General features: G+C 32.7%; 2 protein-coding genes across 9 annotated transcripts in view; one reads left to right on the top strand and one right to left on the bottom strand.

The window, feature by feature from the left end:
• The window catches only part of LOC106672673 (mitogen-activated protein kinase-binding protein 1), a 174,836-nt gene extending 173,664 nt beyond the window's left edge, over positions 1-1,172 (top strand). For all 8 annotated transcript variants that reach the window (XM_014404272.2, XM_014404276.2, XM_014404275.2 and 5 more), the window contains one exon: positions 630-1,172. In XM_014404272.2, the coding sequence (XP_014259758.1) occupies positions 630-808 (179 nt within the window). In that variant the 3' untranslated portion in view covers positions 809-1,172. The remainder of the gene's footprint in view (positions 1-629) is intronic.
• Positions 1,173-5,557: 4,385 nt separating this feature from the next.
• Positions 5,558-22,748, bottom strand: LOC106672684 (protein diaphanous). Its single transcript, XM_014404296.2, has 18 exons — positions 22,298-22,748; positions 15,583-15,762; positions 15,430-15,519; positions 15,173-15,369; positions 14,733-15,042; positions 14,556-14,666; positions 14,132-14,495; positions 13,623-13,768; positions 13,249-13,566; positions 13,048-13,190; positions 11,822-12,089; positions 11,674-11,760; positions 11,454-11,606; positions 10,957-11,211; positions 8,977-9,141; positions 8,681-8,918; positions 7,852-7,918; positions 5,558-5,998 (listed from the first exon to the last, which is right to left on the bottom strand). Exons 1-18 carry the CDS (start codon positions 22,331-22,333, stop codon positions 5,977-5,979), a joined length of 3,150 nt encoding a protein of 1,049 aa, XP_014259782.1. The 5' UTR covers positions 22,334-22,748; the 3' UTR covers positions 5,558-5,976.
• Between the last annotated feature and the right edge of the window lie 2,181 nt (positions 22,749-24,929).

Here is a 24,929-nt window from a genome sequence, read left to right as displayed (position 1 = left end):
GTATGCTAGGTCTAGATTTGAAATCTTTGAAGGAGAAGACATCACCAAATCACTCCCCGAGATAAAATTGTCAAAAATCTTGGGGTTTGTGAACAAGTCCAAGAGGTTTATGTAGGATACGTGAGCCGACCAAGTCCCGGACCTTTTAGGGATGGGGTACGAGTCTACCCAGGTATTTAACCCCTCGGGTCTTGGTCGCCCACCCTGCATATATATGAAAGTAACAGATGCTACATCCATCGTTGGCCAAAATATCTGCCTGGGATCTTCTTGTCTTAGAAGATACTTTTAAGGGAAAATTTTTTTCACACCAATTAATTGTTTTATTAAAGAAACCAATTTAAAACTGATTAAATCACTTGACAAATTGGCTCTGGAAAGGATAAAATTGAACTGATTTTCTTTATTTTTAATGTAAAGAGTGTAAAAGGAGTAGTAACACTCTATACGGGTAAACAGCAAGTTATTAATGTTGTGTTTATGTTTTAAGTCAATTATTAATCTTTATTCCTAGTTATTATGGAAAATTGAATTTTGAATTTGTCTTTGTTTTTATAATGTATGCGAGTGTACAATGTGAAATCTCGAATATACTTGTTTTTCAAAAGTGATTGCTTTATCTATTTCAGTATCCCAAGACCTTGTTGAAACAATGGCAGAGAGGCTGCAGAAGGCTACAGACAGTGTCCTCGAACTTCACAGACGGCTTCTCGAGCAGACTGTCGATCAGGCACAGCGCGAAGCCCTTCTTGCTGTTATTGGCGAGACTCAAAAGAAGCTCGGCCTCGTTACACGAAATGACTCGTGATTAATATATGAACAGCACACCCATTCAGTTTTGTAAATGTTGATTTTTTTTTAAATTGTTTCAATTGTTTGTTAATGAAAGTTTACTAGTAACATCTTCTAATTTATTCCATTAACTGAGATTTCTTGTACTAATTTGAAAAAACAAATCAGTCACTGGAATTTCTGTATTAGAAATTAAAATTAACTTGTTAATATATTTGTGATTTACCCACATCTTTGTAATTATTAGTTATATAAGGACTTTTTATCTGTACTTTTTTTGTATTATATAGAATTGTATCAAATTTTAATTTAGTTAGTTTTATCTTGTGCCAAAGTTTGCTATGTAAAAGGCCACAAGTGGTGAGTCAAGAAAAAAAAAAGATGAAGATAAAAAATGCAATAATTCACGTTATCAAAGAATTTAGTAACCATGAGACTGAGGGAAAGTTAAGTCATGTAAAAAGGCTTTTCTTTTAATTAATTACTTTTTGGAATATTTTGTCTGTATGAAATTGCTTCTTGATTCTTTAATTACTTGTAGGAAAAATGATTTTCTTTTGTACAAAACATTCCAAACAATTGATTTATCATGGCAGGATGGGGTGTGAAAATTTTGTCTAAAAGAGAAAAATGAATTCTTCCCAATAATTGAGTTGGGCTCAATTTAAAATGCCACACATCTTTATTATTTTAGTTAAATGAGGTTTGCTTTTCTATCTAATCTAAGTTAACAATTATCAGAAATCATTAGATTTGCATTACCCGTAAAATTTTGAGTTTTGTACGCTCAGAAATTGTATCATTTTGATGAAAAATCAATATTTTGTAACTAAAATCCTGTCGAGAATCATTGGAATTTTATCTGTGCAATATTTTAACAAAAAAAAAAGTATTTTTGAGGTTTTTTAAATTGCTTGATCGCATTTTTACTTATTATATAAAGAGTTTTCAAAATTGTTGTGTTTGTTTTAAAAATAATTTTGTTTTAGCACTTTTAATCTTCTTTTACACAAGAATTGTTGTTAAGATTACGTTACCAACTTAATTTTTTTAAAGAACTCAACTATTGGGAGATTTCTGAATAATTTTCTTTTGTAATAAACAATGAACTCATTTTTCTAACTACAAATGTATTTTTATCTTTAGGAAAAAAAGTTTTGAGAAAGATGTAAAAAAGTTAATAAAATTAATTCACTAATAGTTAGTTTTAAAATAGTTATTCTTCTTGGATAATTGTTATTATTCCTAATTACTTAAAAAAATGAACATTCTGGAAATAAAATAATATAGATAAGTGCTGTGTTAAAACTTTATATATCAAGTGCTTAAGACAATATTATAGTTACAATGATTTATACATTTAAACAAATAATTTTAATGCTTTCTATTTTCCAACCCTTTTTGGAAAATTAGTTAACGTATTCACATCCCAGAATGTATCTCTTTGTACTTTATTTTTATGGTATGAAGGGGCCTCAAAATGGCTTTTTTTTAAGCCGTGCAAAGCTGGAAAAGCGTACCTTTCGGGGTATGTCGTGTTAAGTGGATAAAGTATCAAAAGCGATACAAGATTTAACAACTTTTCAACAGTATTTCCCTTCTGCTTTAATATACAAAATAGTTTTTAAAGGGGCATGCTTAAATATATAATATAAATATAATTTTTTACCATTTCTATATTAAAAATGATGAAGCTCATGTTATTTTTTATGGATGAATACTGTGTTAGTCAACACCAGATGTGTATTGTACAATGATATGTAAAATTTTACAACGTAGTTTTCATTAATTATGGAGCCTTTAATTGGAAAATGGAGGACGTATACAATGTTTACCGTTTTTGTTGGTTTTTCACTTGAAATTGTTAGATTTTTAATGGTCGATTGCTTCATTATTCCAGTGATATGTTAAACTTTATGAACAACAGTAATATCAAAATTTTAATGTTAAATTAACAAAAATATGTAATGAAATCTAATTGTCACAATAGAAAAAATATATAGATAACAACTCTTAAAAATATAACAATGTTTACATTTATTTATAGTTTCAAGTATTTCTTCAAAACCATTACTTGTAAAAATAATGATAGTATCCATAATATATTAATTAACAATTTAAAAAAAATATTTATGTTAAAATAGACTGGTTTTATTTAACTAAAAAAAAGATAATTTTGATCCTTTGCAAATTTTTTTTATGCCAATTGCAATTTGACCAATTAACTGGAGGTAAAATTAAAATGGTTGTCCAGGTGTAAATAATTGTATAGGAAAATACTTCTGAGACCATTGTGCTTACAAAAACTTATGGCATTTTGATATGACCGGCTTCCATTATTTAAGTACAGTTGCCGCTAGTCTGACTGATTGGAATGAGTCCTGTTCGGTTTAGCTGAATTATGAAGGAAAACAGGTCTGTAAACACCGGAGCAGGTTGGTTAAAAAATTAGGCTGGAAGTTTAGAAAAAAGAGGACAAGGGTGTAGATAATTTGTTTAGGATGTTGGTCTGCCTATACTTGTAGTTTTGGCTTTTCAGTTTCAGGCTACAGTTTTTATTATTAATTTTGGAGTCAAAATATGTCTGACAAACTCAAACTAAAGGATGATAGATCAAAATTTTCAGAAAGGACTAAAGACCTATCACATAATTTTTGGATGAAAGAGCAGTGAAAAATTGGTAGTAGTTTAGAGTGGGCAAAATGTTAGGTTGTCCGGACATGTTTATGGTTATAAAATAAAAACAAATCAATTATTTCAAACATTTTTTTATTAATTAAAATATCCTTCATCAATCTTATACAGTATGCCAATGTGTTGGCAACTTCTCTATACATTCTTAATAGAATTTTGAGTATTTATTATTAAGATGTTCTGTAAAAAAATTTCTAATGAATTTTGATCAATAAATTTTCTAAGTTGTAAATTGTTGTCCAGGTGACAGAAAAAATGGTAGCTGGTAGGCGAGAGGTTGGGAGAATAGAGAGAGCAAGGAGGAGGAACCTTATAGCCAAGATCCAACACTACCCACATGTTTTTGTGTTGTCATATGTGAGTTATGGGGCCGAGCGTTGTCATCTAACAATCGGCCTTTTCCGATTTACCAAAGGTGGCTTCAATAATGCCAACTTCTGGTGCATTGCTTCAGTTTGAGGTCAATACAATTCGGCGTTGATTATTTTGCCAGGATTCAAGAAGCCGTAGTAAATCAACCCAAATGAAGCCCACCAGAGTACCCTTATATTTTTTTGGTGAGTTGAGGGCTTGTCAAACAATATCCATAACATCTGCTGTTATAGAGATCTGCTGTTTTCATCACACATGATATTTCTATCTAGAAAAGGTACATTTTTGTTTTGGCAAAAATGTGTTGTGCACACTTCATAATGATTTTTTAGACGATCGTTTAAAGCATGAAGAACCAAACTTTCAAGCTCTTTCACTTTAAGGTGGTCAGCGATGGTTGATTAGCTAACTGAAAGATTGATTCTCTGCAAGTTCTCGAACAGTTGCTCTGTGACTTTCTTCAATCAAAGCTCACACATCATCATCTAGGGAAAAAATTCTGTCATGAACTTTGTCTTCAAAGCTAAAATCTCCCCCTCAAAATTTTTTAAACCATTTTTGAACAGTGGTGTCTCTCCCACTGACATCTTGACTTCTGCCAAATTCAGTTGTTTACCAACTTTTGTTTGTCTAAGACTACCCCTGCTTTAATAAAAGGACAATGTCTATGGGTTGAGTGTAAGCAATGACATGGAATGTGTATATGGTTGTCATCCTGTAGGCCTTAGTAAGAGCATCCTTTGATTCAAGAATATTTCTGGTTTGACTTTTCATTCTCGATGCCCACACTGCACTTCCATATGTTGCTGTAGCCAGGTATATACTTTTATATTTATTTTACCCTGTAACACCTTCAAAACTCGGCAGCTTCCTCTTCAGCATCATGTGGGAGATAGGTTATACACAATACACACCTTTCTGTTTTATAAATTCAGCACTATGAAAAATAAATGCAGGAGTGAGCATGAAGTAGCATACTAGGTCCAATACACTTAACTATATAACAGTTATTTTCCAAAAAATAAAAACGTTTTGCAGATACTCACTGGTGATACTGACAATTTTAACCCTTTCTCCATTGTGATGTATAATTTAAAGTGGTGCCCACATGAAAGACCATACATTTATACCACATACCAAGTATTCTTTTACCATAAAACTAAATACTTTCCTCAGTACCTCTTTGTGCGCTTATTGTGGTGTTACCAATGAGACCATACCATATCTGTGGGCTATTGCCTCACGCAACTTCGACTACTTAGCCAGAATTAAAATTAACGTCTAAATTCAACTTTCAAAGTCCATGCTTTATTTTTTTGGACTTAAACTTACTTATGAATCGAGCTGCACTTTTATCATTGTGTAAATTTCAATTACAAAAAGGAAAACTGGACAACTCAGGGGACAAGGTTAACAAAAGAAAAGTATTAAGTTGACAAAAATAATTAAATATTTATTTTATAACATAGATATTCACCTTTCATATGTGCACATTATATACATAAAGAAGTGAAGTTAAAAAAAATTGCCTCTTATGTACAGATCATAAAGAAAATAAACATTATTGGCAACAAGATTGAGCACGTATTTACAGATTATATTTGATTTTCCCCACTTCCTTTAAATATATATATATATATATATAAATCAAAATACTGAATTATTCTACTAATTCTCAACACGAGTTATTTGTTAGGTCTTTTTTCTCCTTTTTTTTTTTTTTTTGTTAATTACATGCTACGAAAAGCGCAATGGTCCTTGAAAATATGTCATTTCTTTGTATATCACAATAATTTCAATAAATATATTTTAAAATGATTACAACAAGAAACTAACATATTTAAAACAAATATCACATTTACAAATGGGTTATTCTGATTCCTCTAAGCAGATTTTTAAAAGAAAGGCAAAGAGCACCAATACAGATGGATGTTAAGTATCAAAAATTAGAGATACAAAAATAATTATTATTTACAAAAAGCAAAGGTTTTGTACAAAATAGCATGATTTTTGTGTGAAATTTCTTCACTCAATTTTTTTTCCAATGTAAAAAAATATACACTTGAAGATCAGGAAGTTCGTTGGTCCCAGTAATTATTCGATGGATTCAAGTTACAATTAAGCAGATCCGATTAGCTCACTAAAAAGGGGAAACAGATATAGTATAAATCTTTGCCTCCTCGTTTCACTTAGTTGATTTATTGAATATAGTTAGGTGTTCTATTGACCTGTCCAAACAAATTTATTTCTGGTTAAGCATTTCAGAGCTAAGCTGCCAATCATGTCATCATACTTTATTACAATTAAAATTTTTTTTTAAGTGTACAGTAATTCCTTAACACTAGCGGTTTTGACATTTGCAGAAGTCTGATTTCTTTTTCTGATTTTTTTGAAAAAACAGTTGCCTAAACAATTTTATTTTCCTATCGAAAATAATTCTTTAAAAAATGGATTGGAGACTCTAATTGACTCTCAGAAATCTTTTGCCTGCTTTCAACATATTGTTCCTTCTTTCTTCTCCGATTGTTTTATTCTCTTGTGAAAATTGTGTCGCAAAATGCCTCCTCTTCCAAAACGGAAAAAAATCGTCCTGACCTTCCGTGAAAGATGAAATTTTTTGAACATGTTACATTTTTTATGCAGGCCAAAGCTTTTCTTCGAAACAGTTCAGAGAAATTTTAACCTTAGCAGGATTTCGACCCATCTTTAAACTGGAGTTTTAAGTTTAAAAGGAATGTCAAGGCCACTTCAAATCCTGATGTGGAAATTCGTAAAAAAATTAATTATTCAGCAAAAAAGCAAACAATTAATAGTTATTTCTTTCCTTGCACGTCAAAAAATACAAAAAATGAAAACAAATAACATGTCCAAACACTGTTATGTCTTCTATGACGGTTATTTTGAATAAACTTTTTTTTAAGTTCTGAATATTGTAAGTTCTGCTCAGTACTAGGGCAGCTGAGACAGCACATAAAATTTGCTCTGCATTCAATGATGAAACAATAAGTGGATGCACTGCCCAAAAATAGTTCAAAAGCTTTTAAAAAAAAGTACTCTACTAAACAAACACATAGCATCACTTTTTATTGGTGAATATTTGGTTTTAAATGGAACAGGGTCATTTGGTGACTGGCATGACCTCCTGGTGTAACTGAACAGGAACCATTTTTTTGTTTCATCACTTGTTGAACATTCTGGGCAAGATCTTGAGTTTAAAAGCTTTCCTTAATTTGTCATTAGAATGTCTACCATACAATGGTACATCTTCAATCCCCTCAATCCTAGAAACAAACTTTTTGATTCACTTTTGGCCAATGCACGCACTAATTGTTTCATCACCAGACACTATTTGACATGCTGCCTCGTCTGCTCTAGATATATATATACAGGGTGAATTGCTACTCGTGCTACAAACTTCTCCAGTAGATTCTTCACCCTAAAATGAACAAAAAAGTTCATATTGTCCATGGTCCGATTCTCAACCATTTCAGAGTAATTTCGCTTTTTATCGATTTTGAAAGATATCACGTCCTGGCGTCGGAAAATCGTGATATNTATATATATAATGTATTTATTTAATTATTAAATTTATTAAATTTTTATAATTAACTGCTCAAAATAGTTTTCCTTAATTGTACATTATTCTCTTGGTATTATGCGATATACAAACCTCCTATGTAAATAGCAATGTTGATTAACGGCATTAAAACAATAACAAATGAAAACGCATGAACTGTTCTGGTTGCCTAGTATTTTACGTTTTTTAAGTTCTGCAATGAGCAATAAAAATAATCAAACATAAGACGCAGCCAATGTGTTAACCATTTCAGCCACGACATCACTGTCCAGTCTTTATTTTAGATATTTTTTAAATCTTTTTTAATAAATAATTGATCAAAATACATGGCCAGAATTGGTTGGACAAGATCAATAAGTCACCTAACTAAATTTAAATATAGTTTACACAATATTAGACAGATTAATAAAAAATACCTTGCTAATTCTCTGCTAACCAATCCAGTTCTTGACCTGCTCCTATTGAGCTGAGCTCTTCTTTCAGCTAATAATAACAAAAATAATATTTTTAAAAAATATTTTAAGTAAGTTTGTAAAATCAACATAAGCAGAGACCAGATATGCAGTAAAAATTGCCAAAATATGCAGTTCGAAGCCCTGAAATATGCAATAGTAAGCAGTATTAATACATTAAAAGTTTTTTTTAAATATATTTTCTTACTTACATAATTAAATTATACATTTTATACTAATTGAGTGTAATTAATGTTATATTACTAATGAGTGTAATAAACAAGTACTTCCCTAAATTATCTTCCATAAAATAGTGCCCATGGTTACTTAAAATTTGTGATTGTATTGAATATTGAAATAAGACCTAAGAAGGAGTTGTATATTCTTTTGTTGGTATTACTAGAATCTTCTCTTACCGTCATTGCGGCCTGTTTTAGTTTTCTTTAAATTAAACCAACTTTTTGTAACTTTTATTTTTTTATTTTTTTTATGCTTCCCCCAAAAACCAATATAATATTTTAAATATTTTGTGCAATAAATGCGTTTTTTCGTCAAAATCCTTCATTCTTCAAATATGTGATGTACAAATATTCAATTTTATGCGTTATTCATCAAATATGCAAGGTTATGTGATATTCACCAAATATGCTCCATAAAATTTAACCTACAGCATCCTAGATACATGATTCGGATAGATAATATGCAACTGCACCTACTACTCGGCCGTATGTGTGGCAAACAAAATATGCAACTGCATAAAAATCTGGTCTGTAAATATAAGTAAATAACTCACCGCCAGTGGGCCTTGGGCCGGATCTTTTCCGCCGTTGGTCTCTGCTGAATGCTGAACCAGTCTGCAAGGCTTCAAGAAGACTGTCCATGACGCCCTGTTCCTGCGCCTTCATATCAACAAGTGCCTTTTTTCTAGCATTTCTCTCCGCTCGCTCGACCTCGGCCTTCTCCCTCGCTTCCTTGGCTCTTCTGCTCTTCTCTTCGGCCTCCCTCTGGACCACGTTCTCTTTATGGGCTTGCTACAATTTGTATAAAGTCATTATTTTGTATTGTCAAAATGAGTTTGTCTTTATTTACATAAAAGCCATCAATGAAGCTTTTCAGATCGGAGAAGAACTCTTCAAGGGTGTATTTCTGCTTGTCAAACGAGTAGTAATCGGCCAGGTCGGCAAAAAGGCTTTCCATGGTTTGGAACATTTTCTTCAAAACTGCACATTCCTGCCTGACTTGCTTTGCAAATGCCTAATATAGTTTGTCAAGGTATCATACTTTCATTTAAAATTAAACTAACATTAAAGTTTTAAAAAAATCAACTTTGAAACATAAACATCTCGCTTAAAGTCATAAGTCAAAGTTCTGTTCATCTCATCCTACTGTGGGTTTATTAGATTACTAGCAACATTGTTTTACATCAGATGAGTCATACTAACCCTAACACTAAAAGAACTAAATAATTTGTCATCATTTGATCTATAAGATCTCAAAGATGTCCTTTTTTAACCATTGATTCTCCGATAAAAAATCCATAACCACTACGCATTTTAAATATAAATAAAAAACAACTGTTTATTGCGTTTTTGAAAAAATAAAGCTTTCGTTTGTAATTAGAAACCTGTCTAATTAACATAACATGTGTCATAAGAAGATTTACAGAACACAAAAAACTTCATTATAAATGATTGCGATGATCAGGCCTGGTTGAAAATCCAAAAATAATTTTGGACAAAAAAGCCACAACAAATTAGAAAAATGAAATACTGATTCTCAATCAAAAACCAGTCCCTCATATTTAGGTTTGTTCACATGTCTATACCATCGGCAAACTGACGTTTAGTTTGGGCATTCCAACATACTACAAATGCAAACTCAAACTGTCAAAATGGCCATTCCAACATGGTGTCAGGCTAAGTTTATAACCAGTTTTGAACTATCAAAGTCTGAGGTGGGCTGGCATAGACATTTCTCAGCGTTTTGCTTGATTTTTTTACTTATAACTAGAGCCTAGCTTTATATGCAATATAATTTCTCAAATATGTCACACAATATACTCAAAGGTCCCGGGTTCGAATCCAGCGGCCCTACATTCAAAACCCGACACACTTACATATAGGCTTTTTTCAAAAACATCTGCGCCCCAAGAACACATAAATATAAGAAAATTAATTAAAAGTGACTATTTTTGTGTTTCAAAAGAGGCCCATATTTCCTTCACAACTATTTTAAAAAAAATTAATTTTTTTAGAAAAGGCAAAAATATCTGCACCCAGAAGTTTTAGAAATGGGACCTCAAATAAGATGCTGATTATTTCAAGAGAATTATATTGTATCTGTTTGTTTATATTAATAAAATAATGTAAAAAATCAAAATAAGATAAAAATTTCAAATTTGGAATATTCTACAAATATGACTTGAAATATGAAAGGGTAGGCAGCAGAACCCAGATTTGTTAATGCCGCTATTAACAGGAATCTTTGACTCAAAGGTGACGATACTTTTGGATTTGAGCATTTTTGAACCGATTTGTTGATAGGATTACTCTTTTGTCAACTTCAACCCCTGGTCCTCAACGCGGTCGTGGGTTCGATTCCCACCGTCGCCTCTGGCCCTTTTTTCACAATAACCCCCCCCCCCCAATTTGAACACACATATAAGAATTGTCACCATGGCTAATATGCATAGTTCATAAAGAAAAAGAGGAAAAAAACCCCTGGTCCTTCTAATAAGTGGGGTTTTAATCTCCTATAAAAATCTAGACATCAGTAGGAGGGATCAGTCTAAATTTTGGGAGACACCAAATATTCAGTTCTCCAAAGTTCTTATCAAGAAGCGTCGAAGCAGCAACCTTACAAGCCATATAGACAGTGCCATTTGACTTTGAAACGTTGGAAAAAAAGTGTTCCAACAGATAATAATTTGTGATCAGTTTATGTTCAGGAAAGCACAGTCAATAAATCATGCATTTGTTGGCAACTGGCTTGTGACTATATTGGAAAATACCAATTACTGTATCATTTTTGATCAAATTCAATTGTACAACTTTAGATGTGGAAGGATACACCCATGACTTCACTGAATTTGTCATCTTCATCCTGAGGTATTTTATTGTTAGCCAGGTCCATTTCCAGGTTCTTGACGTTAGCCTCCATCATACGGAGGGATTTTTGAATCGTGTCAACTGACACTCTGGCCGCCCTTTCGACGTGCATCAACTCGTCACCGAACGTAAGCAGCTCGGGGAACTTTCGCTCGATCGTGTCGACAAGGAAATGCATGAGGGTGCTCTTGTTCTCCAAATCCTTCGTCGCACTCAACTGCAAGTTACAGAAACTTTTTAAAAATGTACATACTATTGTAGTGTCTTATTGAATTTAACATTAAATGACTGAACAAGTAAGTACCAGTTCAGGTTTTTTCAAATTGAAACCGATTAAAAAGGTTTTTGTTAAGTAACAACAAATAAATAAATTTTGAAAGTTGAGTCTTTAAATTTGCTAGATCAAAGACCAAAACACATTTTTTTTCTGTCCAGCCATACATTACTACTGATATTTACTTTTGGTAGGAAACTCATTTCAAAAGCAAAAGCCTGGCCGTTCTTTGACCCGCTATTCATGTAATTCCCGAGCAGCAAAATCAGCTCAAGGATTTTTGCGAGTTTCTTGCTCTTTTTCACTTCTTCACAGGCTGCCGTTCCAGCAACAATATCCTGAAAGCGACAATAAAATAAGAAAATTCAAAAGTGAAATACAATCCTTTATAAAAATAAAACATACAGGTTTTATATCTTGAACCATTTCTGGATGGTGTTGTTTAAACTTCATCGATTTAAGCCTAGGTAACAATCTTTTAATTTCAGCCAGCTGGAAAGTTATGCAAAATAAAAGCCATGCTCAAACAATAAATAAAAACAAAATCTGTTACAGTGTAAGCAAACTGTTCGGCTTCGGTGAGCTCCTTGTAGTCGACTTTCAACTCAGTGAGCCTTTTTAGCTGGTCGGGTGGAGGCAGGTAGGTGATTAGGCTCTCTAAGATGTTATCCGTCAAAACTGTGCCGTCACAGTTTAAAATACACTTTTTGATATCCATATATGAGAGGTGTTTTAGTGAGCCACCAAGGAGAATCGACAAATTTTGGGCAGCCTTACTGTCAAGTACCCGAAGTGATTTCACTTTCTTCAAAGTACCGCTTCTGAAAGAAAAATTTACAAAATCACTCAAACCCTACCATTATTAAATAATTTTGTATTGTTGAGATCATGTGGGGATTTTAAGTTAGTAAATAATTCTACAATATCACAACATGGATGATAATATCAAAGTTATACGAGATGTATACAAGAAAATTCTAAATTCTTTTGGAGGTATGTTAATTCCAAGTATAAAGGCACAGTCATTACCAACTCTTGCCATTATAGTTACAATACTGCTAATTCTCTGCCTGAAACTGAAGATCTTTTTACCCATTATTTTATAATAAAATTTCCAAAAGAAGAAATTTCTTTTTGTCTTTCTAATTTCAATTGCAAAAGGGCTCAATCTCAGTCTGACTGCCTAACCGTCTTGTTCATTGAGTCCATCCTCTTGCTGGCCATTTTCCTACTCCCCTGGAGGGACAAAAAGGGCAAATCGCCCAGGTTGAGGGCCCTAGTGTTTTGAAGAACACCTTTCTACATACATTAATTTTTGTAAATAATTTTAGTTAAATAATAATGTTTTAGGTAACTTTTGTAATAATTAGTTTGTAAATAATTTAAATTGATTAAATATAATAGATTTTTATCTTTTTTAAATAAGAAATTTCAAGCTTACTACCTCAACTAATGATAAAACCACTAACTGTTGAAATATAAAAGAAAATTAGAAAATGGAAATAATAACAACCAAAAACATGAGTTTTTACAAAAATTGAAAACTAGGATCTGTGTGGGTTGCATAACTTGTGCATCGTCAGTTGCTGAATCATATAAGACCCACCTGGAAATGCTAATTTAGACGTAAGATAAAATTTAAAAAATATTTTTACCATGGAAAAAAATGACTCCCTTGATAAACAATAGCGATCTGCATTAACGAGTTAAATTATGTTGTCCTCAATATTAATAACACAAAAATATAGTTAGGGATAGTCAGGGAGAAAAAAAATTTACTTGTCAATAACATCTTCAGTCTTCTTTGTTTTTGGTTTTGATGAAAATCTAGCAGCAAGGCCATCGAGTATGTCAGATGAGGCAAGTTTCTCCTCTTGTACTTTGACCCAAAACGATTTTTCACTCAGTTTTTGAGGTAAAATCTGAAAATCAAAATAAAATTAAAATTCAGAATAAAATGTTTAAAAATGAAAGTCCTACAGTTTTCCAGTTGGCTCGTTTTATGCCCTCGACTTTCCACACTTTCTTCGGCTTGAGACCATAAGGTAGTTCTTCAGGTGGTTTTTGTGCTGGATAAAAGCCGCCTAAAGGAGGTGGTGGAGGCGGACCCATACCGGGTGGAGGAGGAGGTGGAGGAGGACCCATACCCGGCAAAGGAGGTGGCGGTGGAGGTCCACCAGCCCCTGGGAACGGAGGAGGCGGCAAAGCACCTCCACTGCCAGGCATCGGAGGAGGCGGTGGCGGTCCACCTACCATCATGCCAGGAGGTGGTGGTGGAGGTTTTGGCGCTGTCGACCCCTGAAATATTTGATATATTAACACTGAGAATTACATTAATATTATGGTTTACAAACCTTGACACCTCCACCTGCTTGAAGTTCTGCAATTGTTTTTTGAGCCAACATCAATTCAGCTTCTTTTTCTTGTTGCTTAGACGATAATTCTTCAATTTGCTTCATTAAATTTTTAATCCTTTCTTCATCTTCATTCTTTGATTTCTCTTTAATTGAAAAAAAAGTAAAAAATATAGATATATGATATCTATAATATGTATACATAGAAGAATGGCTACAGAATTGCAATATTATCAATTAAAAAATTGAGTTGTTCTAATTTTAGAATTAAGATGTGAAAAATAGACGGCTAAAAAATTAAGACTGCCCACACAAATCTATCTTTACTACTACTAATAATAATAATAATCACGTTTAGATCGTCTGTCGGAATGGATAAATATAAAAATAAATGAATAAATCACTGGCTAACAAAGAATTTGTGTGACATCTATTGACTATAATCAACATAACGATATAACTAGCTAACTTTAATTATAAACACGATGAAGAATAATTGTAGACATTACCTGCCAAACCATCGATGAGGCTTTCGATGTCAATTGGGAACTGTTTGCTCCTGAAGTCAGGGTCACAGCCGCTCCGGTGTAACACTATTTGCGATATGCACTCTTCAATGAGCTTGTAATAAGCTAGCCTGATAGGTGGATCATCCCGGATGAAAAGCAGATGTTGAAGAATTGATAGGAAGTAACATTCTGACGGTGAGTCCATGACCATGTTTTTAACCACCTCATAACACTCATTAACTTCATCAAAATCCAATCGAACGTTGTCAAATCTGTTTGAAAATTCATCATAGTCCTCTTCTCTGCCATCATTGAAAACTTTAAGTTGAACCTGCAAATCCTCACCTGCATCTTTTTCTAAACCCTAAAGTTAAATAAACAAATTAGTTTTTATCGAATTGTCAGTATTCACAAAATCACGTACATCTAGTAGGTCAACCAGACCATTCCTCATTATTTCATTTCGGAGATGTATTTTAAAATCGAGATCATCAGGTGTTGATATAATGGCATTGATCAATTGTAAACAAGCGACCTGAAAAAAACAAAATAATTTAGACCTGAATTGATGCCTGGTAATAATAAGATAGTAAAAGTTCACCTTTAGTGGTTCGTTGCTTTTACCCTGTAGGCCTTGGATCAGAGGTGAGAAACGGTCGAACTCTTTGAGCTCACCGTACATTGTGATGGCTTCGAGGACCTTGTTGTGCCCATCCGGTGGGACGAGGCACGTGGCTGCAAGGATCTTCACAGCTTCCAGCATCACGGTGCCTTTTGAAGGGTCAACTGACCTTGCTATCATTGTGAGTGCCTCATTCTGCTTGAAAACCTCATTCAGACCAACAGTGTTGTTCATTATGGCTTTCATACATCTGATACACTCACATTGGATCTTTTCATACTGTTTATCGCTGGAAAGAAAATTTTAATTAAATTCTTAAATTCATTCATGTCCTTTATGTGATATATTTTATCTAATATGTAGCAAAAAAATATTCAATATACTTAAGAGTTGAATAAGTTTTTCTAAATTTGACTTACTTTGTCGAATAACATCTGTTAAGTGTATACAAGACTGCTTTAAGACCATCGCTTCCAAACTCCTGGACCCAGCTAACTGGGTTATTTGTTAGAGCTATCCTCAGCGATTCAATACAACTGTTCAATTTATTATAGCTTAAGTCACTAATATAAAGGTAACGAATGAAATCTGAAGGTTTTTCCAAATTATTTCGGTCCTAGAATGAAATTACTAATTAAATTATAGTTTAACTGTAAAGTTTATAAGGGACATTTACCTTGAAATGATTTATAATCATTCTCTGTTTTGTCCTTAAAGGAAGAGATCTCAAAGGTTCCTTTTTTTCTTCAGATAAATTCATATCGTTCTGGAACAAGAAACAATTATTGAGTCGGGGGCTTGTAAATATTTGAGAATAAAAGCTACGTACCAGTAGCTCCTCCAGCTTGTTGTTAAGGGCTACTTCATCCAAGTTGGTGATGAACCTCTCCGCTTCTATGAACTTGTCCTGATCATTGAAGTCCCCATCAGAGTGGGGGCGAGGCCTGTAGCCTGCGCCCCCTCTCCCACCATCCTTTTTCGACGGCCTACTGAAAAATAGGCCGTCCAACTAGTAAATCAGAAAAAAATTAACTATTTTTCTTCACATCTTTACATAAAATAAGTTTTTTCTTAAAACTATTGGAAGATGAGGAAGTAGAAGTATTAAATATAGAAAACTTATCCTATTTAATTACACTTTAACTGATATTAAATATATTTCATTGAATAACGGCCTGTTGATGAACCTACAGCATGATAAACTCTTGGTCATTCTATTCCATCTATTCTTGCTGGATTAGGTCAGTCTGTGAAGTTGGTGAAATGTCATAATATAAAATGCAAGACAAACAAGAATACCAAACTGCTGGCAGGACCTGTACAATTTCATGACAAGTAGTATACAGTCCAAAAAATATTTTTATAACAGAAAGTAGGGCAGAAAGTGAGAAGCTATAACTAAGATATAACTATCATTGGACACGGATACATCCAACAATCTCACAAGACCTGAAAGATAAGAACGTTTATGCATAGAAAAAACTCAAAATTTCAAAGACCCAATGGAAATGTGTGAATGTAGGAAATGTCAATGAACAAATGAACAGATTCTGCATAGGACAGCACATACAGAACAGAGAATAACACTTCTTAAATTTTACAATCTAGTACAATTTGAATAATTAGAAGAGCAAACTGAGCTAAGCCAAAATAATTAATTTGAGGGGTGAGATTGTTTGATTAATCCACATATATTTTTTTTATATTAATTAATTTACACCTGCATCAATTACAACCTTATTCCTGACTATCAGTTTAGGTTCAGCCATTCTCATTCCACTAGTCACAGCGCCATCACATTGTAGATATCAATGCTACCACTTTTGAGCAAAAGGAGTGCTGCATTGTCGTATTCCAAGATGTGAAGCAAAGCTTCCATAGGGTATAGCACTCAGGACTGCTCTGGGAGCATAAGAGAGTTTACAAACTACTTAATCCAACTTAACTGACTGTTAGGTTAAAGTGGTTCACTTATGAGACGTTGATGATACCATCATCCTTCACATTCATAAAGATCTTGCAATCTCACCTAGAAACTTGCAAATCCATATCACAACTCTTGAATTCAAATGGTGGAAAATGACAACAAACATACAGAAATTTGTGTCAATTTCAACTTCTGAAGAATAATCACTGCTCTCATCTATTACAATAGAACACCCTCACACCAGCTAGTGTAGTCCATTTCCTTTGGCTCTACATCGACAAATAACTTACTTGGAACCCACTCAAATGTCGATAACTTAGTAGATGCTTCAGACTTTTAAAAAACTGCAGGAACATTTATACCACTTTCTAAGACCCATTTGGACAATCAGCACCAAAATTTGGGGGTTCGACATTCCAACCTCCAACAAATCTAACCCTTACAATTCAAAATCCTCTGTACCATCATCAATGCTCTTTTCTATGCATCCAATATTACCACTCACAATGACTTTATTATATGCCCCTGAAATATCCAAAAACGGCTACAGAAGTTAACAAACAACTATCTTGACACAGAAATCTTTCATCCTGCACTTCCAAGTAATCCTCTCTGACAACTGAAGCCACTTGATCTCGCGACTCCCTAAGTGATAGTGCACTCACTAGTGTGTTTGACATATTTTCCTAATTTTATTGTTAATGAATTTAGCTGACATTCGATCTCATTACATAATTGTTTACTAGAAACAAGATCTTATAAGAAATCCTGTCCTAACTTTTTTGAAAAAATAATAAATTGTTTTTTCTTATCTTTTAACTTGAACTTTAAAGAGGGCAATATTTTTTTAATAAAAGCTTTATACTTAATAAGCTGCTGTCCAGTTAAACTGTATCTTAAATTATTACCATGCAAAGAATATTCTTGACCTTTGTAAAGTTTCTAAACATTTAGATGAAAAATCTATTATGAATCCTCATGAGGAAATCTGGACTTTTTGGTGGGTGGGGTTGGAGAGGATTTCCCTATTGCTAATTATTCATTGATCAATGTACAAGTGATTTCATGTTAGAATTTACTTTTATCTTTAATTCCAAGGTAGATAAATCTTTTATGGGAACCTTGTCACAATCGTCATTCGTTTCCTTAATAATAAGAAGTTTGAACGAACAGAAATGGAATTCAATATCTGTTCAATATAGAAATTTTATAACTCAGGCTTAAAATCAAGGCTCCGACCTCACACTGTGATCATGAGACAGCAAGGCTGTTTTTCTCTCTCTAAAAATAAATTGGGAGTCGCTGTAAATTTGCCCTAGAATCAGCCACCTTGCAGACAGAAATAATAATTATTTTTCAACTGTGTAGATTTGTAAAAAAATATTCAAACCTCAATATCAGCCTTTACTGAGGCTATTAGTAAATACACTTTGCTTGAGACCATTTATAGTAGTTAGAACAAAAACTAATAGTAAAAAAAAAAAATAATAATTTCATGTCAGAAATTGCAATAATAATAAAAATGTAATTTCCTAAAGATAAGATGTGATAAGTCCACTGAATCAACATTGAATTTTTTTATGTCTATACATATTGATGTTTACTGATTAAACAAACAAATACCATGATGAACTTTTTTATCGCAATAACTGCCCGATTTGGGTCAATTTCTTAAAGATTATTTATCTATGTTACTTCAAGTTTTCTCATTACACCTGTAACTTGATTATTTGTTTTGCATTTTGTGTTTGCAAACTTTAACCACTTGTCAGTAATATGAGAAGCTTTGTTTTATCTCACGGTTTGATGAGTAAGGATGGTATCAAGTTTTGTGCGTCACATGTTAAAAAGAATTAAATAACTATCAACAACAATTTCCCTACAAACGTAAATAATAAAATTCTGTTTTTTATTTAGAATTGACAGACTTGAAAACAAATGAGAACGTTTTTTTTTTTTTTTTTTTTTTTTTTTTTTTTTTTTTTTTTTTTTTTTAAGAGAAGCCATATAAACAAATGTTCTGATAATAAGATGAGCTAAAATTTCTTATCAAGGCTAAAAAACGCTATCTACTCATTCATAAGTGGGTATAAATCAATTAAATTGATTACATTTTTACACAAAGAATGTGAAATAATAATTTAAAAAAATACAAAAATATTAAAAATTAAAAAATGGCATCTATATTGTAAAAATAGATATGAATGTGAATTAGAGGATTTAATATTTATCATTCAGCAAGTTGCTGAAAGTGACAAGACTGACAATTTCATCATATTTCCATAAAAATGTTTTATGACAAATCATTCAAGATTTGTACATTATACTTCAACAGAATTTTTTTTTTTTAAACTAAGTTGGTCATATTAAGATCAAGACATATTGTTTACAAATAAAATCCAGCAGTTTGATGGAAAATGTTTCAATTGTCTTTTATACGCATTTAATGATCTATAATAGGGGAGCAATTAAACAGAACAATTAAAAAAGTCTAGCAGCCCCGGGGGAAGGTCACTGGATGAAATAGAATGAAGTCATGAGTCCACCCTTGAGCTATTTTCCTTTTATGAGACATAAGGTGGCAACCTTCAACAGAAAACCACTCCATTTGTAATGGTCTCAAATGGTGGGCAAAATAATGTAAAAGACGACAAACCTAATCTTGACAGATACGCTTATCTACATTTCAAAAAACCTTTTTATCAAAGTTATTGCAAAACAAAAAGTAATAAAAAATCTTAATTGGACAATACCTTTAAACAATTTAAAAAAAGGAATATGTTATTTAAAAACACATCGGAATGTTATTTAGTAACATGTTTTTTTTAATCATGACCCAACTATTTTGTTGTTATGCAAACATTAGAAATGCAATTTGGATCATTGCCCTGATCGCGTAATCTTTGAAGCAGGAAACAGATAACTGAATCTACATTCTTGCAAGTAAAATATATTTTAAGAATATAAACTACTTTCAACGTGAAAAAAAATTCAGTTCATCGCCTTCAATTATGCAAATTATTCAATTACATTGGGAAAAGGTTTGAGTAAGAATTAGCAGATATCTTATGGGTGTGGTTTATAGGTGGTTTACTAAACAATCGCTAGCATTACTCGACACTAAAAAAAAACCGTGCTAAGATAAGCAGTGTAATTACCAAAAGGGAAAATTCCGGAAATTTTACATGAAATTATAGCTCGATAATCAATTTGTAGTGTACAATTAAGATTGTTTTTAAGTGACACATTGTCTAAAAGTAGTTTATTTGTAATTCCAATTTGTTTAGGTTTTTTTTTAAATTTTATTGTTAAATGTACGTAAGTCTGTATTTTGTTGTTATTCCATTATTATAGAAGTATTTTATTTAGTTTTTACATGGAGGGCTATAATATTACAAGAAAAAATAAATGTGCTGATCACTTGATCACAACATGGCTAAAGTTCAGCATCTGACATTTCATATGCTCGCTAGTGTTTATTCGAGTCGCTACATTTAGCCTGAAACATAAAAAAAGGGACATTTCGAAAAGGAAGCATTTGAAATTAAAATGTTAAATGATAAGAACTTTTTGTTAAGAACAAGGTAACTAATAAATAATCTGACACAGAGGATGTAGAGTTCTTGCTAAATTTTGTAAGAACAAGCAAATAAATAAAACTAAAACTTTAAATAGTTTTTACTTTGTTTAAAAAGTTGTTTGTTGTTGTAAGTTTGTTGTAAGTTGTTTAACTTTGTTTTATTTGTTAGTTTTTACTTAGTATATGATTTTTTTTTTTAGTTATTTAAATCCAACATATCAAATTTTTACCTATTAGATATTTATTTGTAATTTGACCCTTATTGATCTCTTGGTCCTTATACTTACTGTGTTGGTCTGTCAGATGCCTTTTCAGCATTTCACCGTCTTCAGTCTGTTTAGTTCGTGAGACACACAGAAGATAATGAAATTCTGAAACTGACCCGACAGAGAACCCAGAGAGAAAATCATACCAAGGTGATCAGTAAGGAACAAACAACAGGTTCATTGACTCACAAGATGAAAATCTCACTTTATATTTAATTACTAAGTAATATATTACCACAATTTTTAACAACAATAAGCATATCATTTTCTATAATTATCATCACTGTTTCTTCTGAAATTATCGAGTACGACACAGAAACGTTCATTGCACACGTCAACAAGAATCTCACAATTAATCATTTTCTGTGTTTTATTAAAAAATGCTAAACACTCGAGAGTTATTCAGTGATTCTGTCAGGAATATGAAATTTTGTTATCGTATGGGAACACTTGACTATGGCTGATCAGAAAGGCTAAAAATTATTGATGAGCAGCAACTGAGACTTGCCAAACCTGCTCAGAGCTCCCAAACTCAAAATCTTTTAATTAACTGCCCGGAATTACTTTTATAATATGGTAAGTGAAAAAAAAGATGAGTACTGCATAATCACTTGCGATGAAAGATGTGACATGTACAATAATTTTAACTGGTCATATCAATAGCATTCCTGTGATAAAGAAAAGGAAATTTCCCTCTTGATCTCCATATGAAAATTTTTACTCAATTTCTGAATTGACATAAACAGCTTCAGGTCAAACTAATACAGGAGAGAACACACTGACATCTTGGACCGGTGTCATTTAAAATTTAAACACTTTCATAGACTTTGTTGATTCAACTTGCCCAGTGATTCTAAAACATCGCCTGCAAACCTCAAAAATAAGTAGACATTGGATGGAAAACTTTGTCGAATCCTCCATACTCTCCAACCATATCTCCATACAAAAACAGTTTTACTCAATTTTTGAATTGCCAAAAAAATAGTGCTCTATGAATTTTAGCTTTCAGGTCAAATTAATACAGGAGAGGCCTACTGTCATCTTAGACTGGTGTCATTTAAAATTTAAACGTTTTCATACAGGCTTTGTCGATCAAACTTGCCCACTGATTCTGAAGTATCGCTCACAAACCTCAAAAATAAGTGGACATTGGATAGAAAACTTTCAAATCCTCCACTCTCCATCCATGTCACCATACAAAAAGTTTTATTCAATTTCTGAATTGCAAAAAACATAGTGCATTATGGACTTTTGCTTTCAGATCAAACCACTCCAGAAGCCTACTGTCATCTTAGACCGGTGTCATTTAAAATTTAAACGTTTTCATACAGCCTTTGTTGATCGAACTTTCCCACTGAATCTAAAGTATCGCTCGCAAACCTCAAAAATAGACATTGGTTGGAAACTTTGTCCCATACTCCGTACAAAAACAGTTTTATTCAATTTCTTTGCCAAAAACATAGCGACTATGAACTTTTTATGACTTTCAAAACGGAATTGTTGACTTTCTTCTAGTTGGAAGAGGGAAATTATAGTCAACAGATTTCATTCTATCAATGTATCAACTTCAAAAAAGCAACAGGACTTGGAATCAAAACTTTTTTGGCGGGATAAAGTTGGCTCGTTTCACCGGGGGCTATTAGAGAAATTTATCGCAGACACTCGTCGGTTGTGTAAACAACAGACATAAATTTCGTTGACCTTCTAAAATCCTATCGCACGACTTGCAAAATTATTACAAAAAAAAAAATTAAAAATAGAATATACTTACAAAACTTGGTGCTTTATTTTTCTCATGTCTTGACATGGTGGTTGGAACATCAGTGAATCTTGGAGTCGACGGTTGTGAGGGATGCTCGACGAAACAGAGACACTCAACACAAAACTCAAAACAAAACGGCTAAAGATCGGCCACACTCGTGCGATTTAAAGTCAAATTAGATCCAAATATCGGGAAATTGGCTGGGTGAGAGTAAACAAATGGGGCGAGACCGGAGGGGAAACGTGGCAGTCGCGGGCAGGCGTTTTCCCTCTGCGATGATTCCTGCCTAGGATCAAAGGCTCCGCGTCGATCCGCGATGATGAGTCGTTCTACGGAAAAATTCTTTTGTCGACTGATCTCGCTGGTCGTTCATCTTCCCGCTGGTCGAATACGATCCGACTCGTCTACTGTCTTCACTCTTCTGGGTATAGTACTTGTACTGGCCACCGGGACGTGCCGTTCGACTAACGGTCTCAAGTCGGTGATGTAATCCCTTCTTTTAGAAAATCCCCATCATCGCAGCATCCAACTTTACGATTAATTTAACAAAAAAATCTCTTAGCGTTTTCATTTATTTTAAATTAAACTATCTCTCTTTTTGTATTTTTATCCCTTCAACGTTCTATGTTAAATGTTTGAATCGATTTTTAATCTAAACATTACGCATCGATCTTTTTCAGTCACTTCCACACCATTTAATAAAATCCTTTTCCTAAACTATTTCAATTGAAAAATCTAACGCCCGAAAGTCTCCAATTTTATGATCAATTGCCAAAATGATAGATTTCTCTTTCAAAAATAATGACCAAAACGATAAAATTATTTGTGGGCTTCATCAAAACTTTTTACTTTTCCTTAAATATATTTAAACATTTTTTTAAAAATATTGATCATAGCAATGGCATTTGATTTCTTTATATATTTTTGTTGTTTTCATTAAATTTTTATCATTCCTTGTCACCTCATTTATATTTGTTTATATATTTCTGCTGTTTAATTAAATTTTTATATTCCTTCTCACTTTTTTTAAATATTTTTCTACACATGTGTATTATGACACGATATTTACAATATTTTATTTATTATGATATCCATATTTTTAATTATTGTAATATGTATATTTATGTTTCTATTATTCATTATTACCTATGTATAGTATATAGAACTTGTAACTGGGTATATTTGCTAGTATAAATAAATGGAAAAGCACGAAGACTTATACTTCAGAAATATATGATGTTGAGAAAGGTCGTTTCCTATCAACATGATGTCTGTAGATATGGCAAAGAGGCAGAGAAATTGACATACATACGACAGACTGCACAACTACATGCATAAACAGGAGATTATGTTCTGAAAACAAAATTCTTGCTCTAGAGATTTCTCAAGGGATACAACTAATACACTATACTAACAGATTGCACTCCTTCTTCAACAGATAAATTTTGGATAAAAATCTTGCAAAAGAAAACGTACCATGAACTAAATGCTGAACAATCTCAAGGCGCATACACACTAAGCAAATCTCAGCCAACGAAAGAGAACAAATATATCAGGATGAACATTGGTCGCCAAAACGTTGGCCATCCTTGGCTTACCCTCATCAAATCAAAGGGTTGGGGCCAAAGGATTCAGCCGTGTGGAATCACAGTTAACAAGTCTTAACCTCGACCAAGGCCAACTGCTTCATTTACTTAGTGTGTATGTGCCTTTAAGGATGCAACAAGTTGTTTCCTAACATATTTGTAAATTTAATGGAAAGAAAAGGAAAACTTGTCTTCTTATTAAATGAGAATTGAAAATGATTGTTTTCATGCAGATTCTGCAAAGAAGCAGAACAGCCCTTGGCATGTCAAAAACCTTCAAAAAGAAATAAAACACTTTGAATTAAAAATTCTTGTAATAAGACAAACTGCAATGGCCTATGCTATGGAGATCTCTCTTCTCATTTTTAAACATTTGGAGGGAAACTTGATGGACATCTGAGAAAAATTGGTTTCAATCAACACAGTGTCTGTAGCTTCTGTGGAAGCAAAGAAGGAAAGAAGCAGAAAAATTGACATAACTGCAACATAATGCACAACTCCATGTGTTGACAGGAGAATACGTTTGAAAAACATAAATTTCTTGCTCTACAAATCTCTTATGGACACAATCAATCTAAGAGGCTCCAACTTTGGAAGCTTGAAGGGAAAGCAAAAAGAAACTTGTGAACCAACTGTTTTAATCAACACAGTGTTTGTAGGCAAAAGAAACCATGAAACATTTTCTAACAATAACAATAACACAATTCTATAGGAGGAAATTTTTTGTAACAAAATTCTTGCTCTGGATTCCTGAAAATGGATCTCACGAAATACAACCCCTCTGAAAGCCTATTTCTATAATATGGACATTTGAAGGACAATAAAAAGAAACCTGCAAGCTGACTGGATGTACATACATGTACAATAAATAAATTCATCTAAATTTTGATTTAAACTTCTTATGTTAAAATTTAAACTTTTCAAATTAAAATTAGACAAATAGCAATCAGGTATTTCAGAAAAATCACAAAAGGAATCATCTTTCTTCATAACCATAAACTTGCATTATTTTCAGGACCACACAATACAAGGCCATAAACATGATAAATAGAAAT

Source organism: Cimex lectularius, unplaced genomic scaffold (genome assembly GCF_000648675.2).
Source record: "Cimex lectularius strain Harlan isolate CLEC.00 unplaced genomic scaffold, Clec_2.1 scaffold61, whole genome shotgun sequence".
NCBI classification, from domain to species: Eukaryota; Metazoa; Arthropoda; class Insecta; order Hemiptera; family Cimicidae; genus Cimex; species Cimex lectularius.
Note: the sequence above shows the minus strand (reverse complement) of the source record. Positions and strands in the feature narration are given on the sequence as shown.

Excerpts from the sequence above, each read along its gene's own strand:
- LOC106672684 (XM_014404296.2), bottom strand. The coding sequence starts at position 22,333 with ATGTCAAGACATGAGAAAAATAAAGCACCAAGTTTT. Across the intron at positions 13,567-13,622 it reads AAGCAGGTGGAGGTGTCAAG|GGGTCGACAGCGCCAAAACC; the intron begins GTTTGTAAACCA and ends CAAATATTTCAG. Across the intron at positions 8,919-8,976 it reads GCTTCATTGATGGCTTTTAT|CAAGCCCATAAAGAGAACGT; the intron begins GTAAATAAAGAC and ends TACAAATTGTAG.